This window comes from Mustelus asterias, chromosome 20 (genome assembly GCF_964213995.1).
Source record: "Mustelus asterias chromosome 20, sMusAst1.hap1.1, whole genome shotgun sequence".
Taxonomy (NCBI): Eukaryota; Metazoa; Chordata; class Chondrichthyes; order Carcharhiniformes; family Triakidae; genus Mustelus; species Mustelus asterias.
The window spans coordinates 48415488-48424474 of record NC_135820.1 but is presented as its reverse complement, the minus strand read 5'-3'; the positions used below and the strand labels follow the sequence as shown (position 1 = coordinate 48424474).

At 42.7% G+C, this 8987-nt stretch overlaps 1 protein-coding gene across 3 annotated transcripts in view; it reads left to right on the top strand.

Annotated features, from left to right (window-relative positions):
• Positions 1 to 647: 647 nt before the first annotated feature.
• LOC144508506 (serine/threonine-protein kinase 35-like) overlaps positions 648 to 8987 on the top strand; it is a 131442-nt gene continuing 123102 nt past the window's right edge. For 2 of the 3 annotated variants that reach the window (XR_013500292.1, XR_013500293.1), the window contains exon 1: positions 648 to 2109. Coding sequence is in view for 1 of the 3 variants with exons in the window: in XM_078236485.1 (XP_078092611.1) it covers positions 950 to 2074 (1125 nt within the window). In the remaining 2 variants the exon portion in view is untranslated. The remainder of the gene's footprint in view (positions 2110 to 8987) is intronic. The other variant, XM_078236485.1, reaches the window with a different exon arrangement.

Sequence of the window (8987 nt, the reverse complement as noted above, 5' to 3'; positions counted from 1 at the left end):
CTGCATTACAATGTGTCCAGCCTGCACAAACTCTGCATTACAATGTGTCCAGCCTGCACAAACTCTGCGTTACAATGTGCCCAGCCTGCACAAACTGTGTTACAATGTGTCCAGCCTGCAGACTCTACATTACAATGTGTCCAGCCTGCACAGACTCTGCATTACAATGTGTCCAGCCTGCACAAACTCTGCATTACAATGTGTCCAGCCTGCACAGACTCTGCATTACAATGTGTCCAGCCTACACTGTAATGAGTCCAGCCTGCACAAACTCTGCATTACAATGTGTCCAGCCAGCACAAACTCTGCATTACAATGTGTCCAGCCAGCACAAACTCTGCATTACAATGTGTCCAGCCAGCACAAACTCTGCATTACAATGTGTCCAGCCTGCACAAACTCTGCATTACAATGTGTCCAGCCAGCACAAACTCTGCATTACAATGTGTCCAGCCTGCACAGACTCTACATTACAATGTGTACAGCCTTCCTGCACACTGTTGCTGTAGACAGTATCAGTTCCGCGGCTGCGCAGAGCAGCGGCACGTGAGCGCCAGGCGGGCTGTGGACTGGTCCATTGGAGCCCGGGGGGGTGGGGGAGGAGCCGCGACCCCGGCAATGAATGAGAGCGCGGCCGGCCCGCAGGCCCGCTTTTAAACAGCAGCAGCGGCCGCCGGGGCTAAGGTTGGAGCGGGAGCAGCCGGTGTTACGCCTGGAGCTGCGGCCTTGATTGTGGAGGTAGAGAAGCGAGTGAGGGCCTACCCCCTCCTTAGTCTCTCTCTCCCACTCACACCCACCCACCCCCTACCCCCGGGCAGGGGGGGGCTCGGGGGGAGCTGGAGCTCGAGCGGGGGCCGCGAGGCCCAGGCCCGGCTGAGGGAAGAAGGGAGCCTGGCCCCGGGCCTCTGCCTCACAGTGATGTGGAGAGCCAGCGTCTCCCCTCAGCAGCATGGAGGCCAGAGAGGGTGAGGAGCGGCCGGCGCTGAGCGGCGTCAACGGCGGCGGCGAGGAGGATCACGCGAGCCCCCGGCTGCCGGGCCCGCCCTGGGAGCCCAAGTACAGCCTGGTGCAGGAGGTGGGCCGCGGCAGCTACGGCGTGGTGTACGAGGCGGTGGTGCGGCGGAGCGGCGCCCGGGTGGCCATCAAGAAGATCCGCTGCGACGCGCCCGAGAACGTGGAGCTGGCGCTGTCCGAGTTCTGGGCCCTGACCAGCCTGAAGCGGCAGCACGAGAACGTGATCCGCTTCGAGGAGTGCGTGCTGCAGCGCAACGGCACGGCGCAGAAGATGAGCCACGGCAACAAGCGCTCCGAGTTCTACCTGCGGCTGGTCGAGACCTCGCTCAAGGGCGAGCGGGTGCTGGGCGCCGGCGAGCCCTGCTACCTGTGGTTCGTCATGGAGTTCTGCGACGGCGGCGACCTCAACCAGTACGTGCTGTCCCGCCGCCCGGACTCGGCCGTCAACACCCGCTTCATGCTGCAGCTGACCAGCGCCATCGCCTTCCTGCACAAGAACCACATCGTCCACCGCGACCTCAAGCCCGACAACATCCTCATCTCCCAGCAGAGCGGCGCGCCCGTCCTCAAGGTGGCCGACTTCGGCCTCAGCAAGGTCTGCGTGGTGGGGGGGGCGGCCGCCGGGGGCGGCGGCGGGGGGGCGGCGGCGGCCGCCGCCAACCGAAACCTGAACGTCAACAAGTGCTGGCTGTCCTCCGCCTGCGGCTCGGACTTCTACATGGCCCCCGAGGTCTGGGAGGGACACTACACGGCCAAGGCGGACATCTTCGCCCTGGGCATCATCATCTGGGCCATGATCGAGCGGATAACCTTCATCGACGCCGAGACTAAGAAGGAGCTGCTTGGGACCTACGTGAGGCAGGGCAGTGAGATTGTACCTGTCGGGGAGGCTCTGCTAGAAAACCCAAAGATGGAACTGCACATCCCACAGAAAAGGAGAACTTTCATGTCCGAAGGGATCAAGCAACTTATTAAAGACATGTTGGCTGCTAATCCACAGGATCGTCCCGACGCCTTTGAGTTAGAAACTAGGATGGACCAGGTCACTTGTGCTGCATAAATTATCTATTGTAAAAGTGGATACTCTTGTAAAAGGTATACATTAAGCGCAATGCTGATTTGTGTAGGCTCTTGGTTATATGTGATTGTATATACCACACATGCCTTATCTAGTGTATATAGTTTGTACCTTATTGTGAAACATACTTTCTCATAACCTACGGGTGGCACAGTGGTTAGCACTGCTACCTCGCAGTGAACTTGGGTCACTGTGCACAGACAATCTCCATGTGTCTGTGTGTGTTTGCTCCCGTTTCTTTCCGCAGTCCAAGAGACGTGCTGGTTAGTTGTCTTGGCCATGCTATTCTCCCTCCGAGTACCCGAACAGGCGCAGGAGTGTGGCAATTCAGGGATTTTCACAGTGACTTCATTGCAATGTTAATGTGAGCCTACTTGTGACACTAATAAACTTTAGGCTTTATATCTTTTGAAAATGGGGTGCTAGTCCAATTTAAGATCTGAGTTAAGACAGCAGCCTGAAATTTCTTCCTCCTTTTTTGGGAGGAGGGAGCTGGGTGCTTTTCCTGTAAAGCAACCTATGATTGGATGATCTCATCTTGCAGCCAAAATCATAGGCATGTGTATAAGAACCAAAAACAAGCAAATCTTTATTTTTAAATATATTCTGATTCTCCCACATTCTGTCACTGGTGTTCAGCTGGGGCACTGAGGAATAATGCTAGAAAATCAAGAAAAGGGAGGAATGGAGTAGCTGAATTTGCGAGTTGCAGTACTCTTTTTTTTTGCCAGTGACTCATTCAAAACAATCCCACTTTCAATACTTGTCTTAAGTTTTTGGTCTTCTTGAACACCCTGCAGTCTTTGCTCTTGGCATTCAGTATGTCTAATATGTCTACCTGTATTATTTATGACAAAGCACAAATCTAGTATTATCATTTAAACTATTCTAGGCATTTTACTGGCAAACAAATTAATGGATGTAGGATTGGTATGTTGCAAATCAAACCTTCTGTAAGAATAGAAAGTACTGGATAACACTTGGGTCAGGCAATTACTGTGGAAATGTTGATAGTTCATTAGAATTGTTGAGGATTGTTTTTGTAGCTGTTGCCAGTATAAGCTGATATGGGACTTATTGGTTTTGATCCACCTTATGTTATTAGCAAAGATTATGCTAATAGATTTTTTGAAGTCCATACTTTTTTAAAAACTCAGCATCAAGGACAACTACTGAATTCCTTGCCTCCAATATTCCATATTAGCCCCGAAAACACTTCTACAACTCATCCCTTTAATTGCACACTTGTCAAATTGATGATATGCAATTATTTTGTTGTACACTTAATTTCAAGATTTGAAAAATGAAATGGTTCTTCTCTGTCTTAGCCAAAAACCTTTTATTTGTGAATAAGAAACGATGCTCTTAATCCTTTTTTTTTTCACCCCCATCCTCCAATATCTCACAACAAAACAGTTGTTTTGTGATTGTTTATCCTTTTTAATTAAGAATTTGATCCACAACAATTGAGATGATGAAAGAAATGCTATTTTTGTGGTTGCACTAAATTATAGGATCACTTGACATACTTTAAGCCCTATTTCCCATGTGAATTGTTGGGTTTTGTTTGGCCCATATTATTCTGGAAGTATGTTTGTAAACTTTGTGCATTTCCTATTGAACTAATATAAGTTTGCAGGTGGAAAGGGAAAGATAGGTGGCAGAAGCAAAGTGGGACTTGCCAGCAATATTGATTGTCGGCACTGTAGTTAAATTCTACTATTAGGTTGTCACACAAAATCTGATTATGCTATGAAATTGGTTACTGATGCCCCTTGTACAAATTGTTTTAACCAAGAAAGAAGGAAGTTGAGTATATATTGTTGATCCAACAGTTTTGAACATGTGATGAGGAAGATTATATTTTTAATCAGAACAATGTGCACTGACAAAACATTTGCTGAATGTAAGTTGATTTTTAAAAAAAAATCCAGCTTTACTGTTATTTCATGTCTCTTGTAGTCATTTATATTTTGGGAGGGGAGAAATGTCATTCCCGTGGACCAAATCTTGAAGCTCCAAAAACTAATTATTTTCAGATTGGTTAATTAGTAAAATTGCTCGTTCAAAAATCAATTAATGGTCACACAGCAAATGGTAAATGCTTTGCAGTCTGGAGTGAAGCTGTAAGCAAGCTTATGTACCTGTTCCAACTAAATTAGTACATTGTTTAGGAATATTTTTACAGGAGTAAGCCTGTTAGCTTGTTAAATGTTCACCGTTCAAAAATTTTCCTCCAGCAATAAGTGTGCGTTGCAAAATTTGTTGAGAGAAACTACTTTTGTCCATGCAAACAAGAAGATGAACAGACCCATACCATAAGACCATATGAACGTTCTACTTTTAGGAGTGGAAGTTCTGGGAATTAATATATTCACAAATTTTGGTTTATTAATCCCTTTGCTGTTCTATAATATTTCCTCTGGTCGATAGTCGAGGGAATCTTTTTCTCGACTAGGGGAAATCTTTCAGTTAACTTTCGGTTTCAGTTTTTAATTTTTGAAGAGTTTTCTTTTGCACAGAGTTCAATTCTGTAACTTTTAGTTTTTGCACTTAACAGTGGATCAACAATATTGTGCTGGTCATTTTGCTAAAACTGATTATCCATTTAAGATAAAAGCTCAAAAAGGACACACATAATGTTTGTGGTGAATTTTGGGTAATTGGAGCTAGTTCCCCAAACTGGACACTTGTTTTGATCCTGCTGCAGTAGTCACGTTTCATATACTGTAGTTGCAAACTTTATATTGATTGTTGCACTGCAAGTGGCAGAAAACTTTGAAATCCATAATCTAGGCTACCAGGCATTGGATGAGCATAGTGCCGATATAAATAGTAGCCTTTTTCTATCCACTTCTGTCTTGTGGACCAGGAATTCAACTTGTTGCTCGGTATCCCTCAGAGAACTTGTCTTAAGCAAAGTTTAAAATAACATTACAGAAAGTTAAGTATTTAGAATTTCAGTACTTGTTACTTTGTCTCGGATAAGTTTGGAGCAAATTAATGCCTGAATTATTTGATCTTGCTTCATTTGCAAGCTTTGTCTGTCCACTTAAGGCAGCCATACCATCACATGCCTGCCAAGGTGGGTCTACTGAGTAAGGCAATCACTGCAATTTATATTCATCTAGTTTCACAATAGTGTTATGAAACAATTTTGTGTTGAGCCAGAAGAACACTTTTTTTGGTCAAGATTAAATGTAATTTATCTCAAGAAATAGTAACTTCTTGAAGTATTTAATGTTTAAGTAGTGGGTGCAATCAGCTTACTACGTAAATAAAACCGCCAACTAAAGGCAGTATTATCAATGGCAGGTGTAGTTCTAGTGGATGTGTTGCTTTGCTATTAACACTTTGATATAAAGCAAGGGACCTTTGACCTTACAGGTTCTGAAACTTGTAACTTTTTGGGAAGCCTGCAAGCTGCTTTTGAGTATTCATTTTCTCTGCAAAGTGTATTCATGCAAGTGTATCAAATTTGAATCCATTGTTTGTTTGGATTTCAAGTGTTATTCATACTTGACCCCAAGAAAGGTTTGGCAAATTGGCATGTTCTTTCCTAAAGTTTGATCATCTTGGTGAATCTCGGTGCTTCTTGTATACCCATGACAACTTTCCTAAAATAAGGCACCATTCTAATTTGCAGAGCGTTAGAATTACTATTTGCATTTTTATCTGTGCTCTATAGGATTGTACATGCTTTTTAACAAATTGTGGCTACTTTCAAAGATTCTGTATTATCAATAGTTCATCAGAGCTATCTGCTTATTATAAATACAAGTTGGCTGTGCATAATTACCCTATGCTTTCTAAATGATGTAACTTTTAGAAGCTTTTCAATGACTGTCATTAGCCTGCTATAGTTAAGTGGTTTATCCTTTCATTAAGTAGAAATGTTACGTTGGCTGCTCTTTTGGCACAATCTGGTTTGAAAGTGGTCAGAGGCACAAACCTCTACTGGTTTTGTTCTAACTGACTTCCATTCTCATCTGAGGTATAGTGCTTTTCCACTTTCTGTACTCCAGGTAGGAGATAGGGTGGGGTGTGGGCTTGGGTAAGATGCTTTTCCGAGAGTCTGTGTAGACACAATGAGCCGAACAGCCTCCTTCTGCATTGTAAGGATTCTGTGGTGTTTGGGGCCTAATTTCCAATATCTTGTCAGAGCGTTGACACGGAGTTTTGCAGTGGACACAGTCTTGATGGGATCCTAGGATTTGTGGTGCAAGTTACAAGTATATTAATGCCAGATGTTTTGAGAAACTTGTAGGCGATTTCATCTTGTGCCAAGGCTCAACATTATCAAGGTGGCAATTTGACTGTCTCGGAAGTAGCGCATTTGAGATGGATGTTAGCAGGTTGTTATTGCAGTCTTTGTTGTTCAAATTCATCCTATTGATTTCTGCCTCTGGCTGCTCTTGGAATCCCAGAAAAGTTGATTTATGTGCACAGTTCAAAATGCAGTTTGTTTATATATGCTTTCAGCAGGATGGGTGCACATTATGGGCATTAAAGATGCACTTATTAAGCTTTCAAAATCCTGAAATATATAAATCTTCAGTGCCATTATCTTTGACAAGGCTGTGATTTTTTTTTGTAGTTTAGTGTCTTAAAATGTAAGCAGTGCATTTCTTTTCCCCTCCCCATTTCCTCCTTTACATCTTTTTTTTCAAAGATCAGGTTTTTAAAATGTCTATGCACCTGTGTAAGTCCCATAAGAATCTATTCTTTCCGTTTTCTCTCTCTTCCCAGCATAGTTTGAGCACCTGGGTTGTATTCCAGTTTTGTTCTGAGCCTTTCTCAAGTTATTGGTGAAATAGTGGTGTATTAGAACCAAACCCCGGGCTTGTTGGTTCATCAAGTAAAAATCCTGCCATAACTACACTGGTATCAGGGATGTGGAAATATCTTGGTGTGCACTTTGATTTGATTGCCCCTCTTTATATTTTCAAATTTATAGTAAACAAGAAAAATCTAATGAGTTATTGTTTCCATTGTGCTCCTGACACCCCAAAGAAACTTCCCACATCCAGTAAATCTTTTTTTTTCTCGAATCAGTGTTTTTTTTAAACTTGAGCCTCTGTTTCTCATTGGAATCAGTTTCGTGTTTTTAAATCTCTTTAGTTCAATTTCTGTTCCAGATATTTAGAGTATATACCTAATCATTCTGTTCTGATATCTGTGCTTGCATTTGGTTTTTTTTTTTGTTTTGCATTACCTCATTTTGATCTCTTGTGTCCTCAAAATCTCTTCTAATCTGCTGTAACAGTTAGCTCCCCAGAGCTTGTGTTTTCTCAGGCTGTGGAGAGCAATTCTAAATTTTGGCACTGCTGCCATATTTAATTAATAGGAAAAGGCCATGTGGCCCCTTGAACCTGTTTCCTAATTGAATAAGATTGTGGCTGATTTTTGCATCTGTTAAAATTAAGATGCTGTTGTAATCTCAGATTATCCAACAGTTGGAATTTCTGGCCTAATCCATGATTTGCAAGGACGTTTCATAGTGATGTGAAAGTTGTAGGCTTGAGGTGAGAAAATTTGCCTGTTGATCTTTTTTCCTGTATATTGTGAGTATTGAAATGTCTAGCTGGATATAGCATATTTATGGCCCAGAGTTTGCTGCTATTGATCTTGAAGTCAGCCTTGCAGAGAGATCGAGTGATCTCTTTAAGAATGACACCTCTACTGCAGCAGTCTTTATTGGACATTTCCAGTATGAAACTGGAGTCATGTCTTTTAAAATAAAATAAAATTACTCTTTAATTTGCTGTAAATATATTTAAGATTAAGATATACATACGGGGTAAATGTAGAAGCTGAAATATTTGTGTTTTAAAAATCGCATTAGTACTGTGCAAATCTGAAATTATTTTTAGGGCCATATTAATTGCATTGCCATTTAAAACCCAGTTCCACCTGATTTGAACAAGGCGATGGGGTTTGTAACAGCACTGTCAAAGTTTAAGTTTTTTAAAATTCCAATTCAATCAAATCCAGTCCAATTCAGAGTCTCAACAAGTTGAGACATTTCCTGATCCAAGCTGACAAGACTCCTGTCTTGGGCTTGATCTACATGATCCAAGCTGATTGGAGTAGGCATAGCTCCTCCTCCAAGGCTTGATCTCATTTGCATCTTAGCCAAAAGGCCGACATGCCACTTTAAAAAATTGCTTCAAATGAAGCTAAAATGTAACCTAATGACTTCAACTAAGCACAGCATGTCGATACTACACTTGATCTTGGCCAAAAGGCCAGGAAGCGAGTTCTTATGATTTCAGTAATTGCTCTGGGTGGAGAGCAGTTGGGAACATTGTGTCCATAACATGGTCTGTGACAGAGCACTAGGTGACAGACAGCAGCGTCAGGATTTTTGTGCGTTTTTCGTGACTACTGGATATCTTGAACTTGTGACAGCTAATTAAGTACATCTAAAGTGTTGTTATTGTTGCAGGACGCTGGCAGTTTGTCATCATCCACTACCATCCCTGCAAAATCAAAGCCATTAAAATCTTGGAGAAATGTTTGTTTTTTAGATCCTGAGAAGGAAATATTTTGTCATGAAAGACATGTAGGCAAATTATGTAAAAGATGTGGTAACAGTGGACAGTTTGAATGGTTAGAATAATTGAAAGAAGTGGAGTGTTGTATGATAAAGTATTACTAAAACAGAGGAAGAATCTACAAGGCCATTGAGACCAGCCTCTTGATTTTGTCCAAGCTTTTACAAATATGGAGGGGGGAGGAATGACTGGGTAACAGTGCGATGCAGCTGTTGAGGTCGATGTGTGGAGTAACAGATGACAAAATCAGGAACCAGCACATGGGTGTCAGTGAAGATAGTGGGAGCATTGAAAGTAGCTCAAAGGATTGGAATGTTATAGCCACCCATTGTGGATGA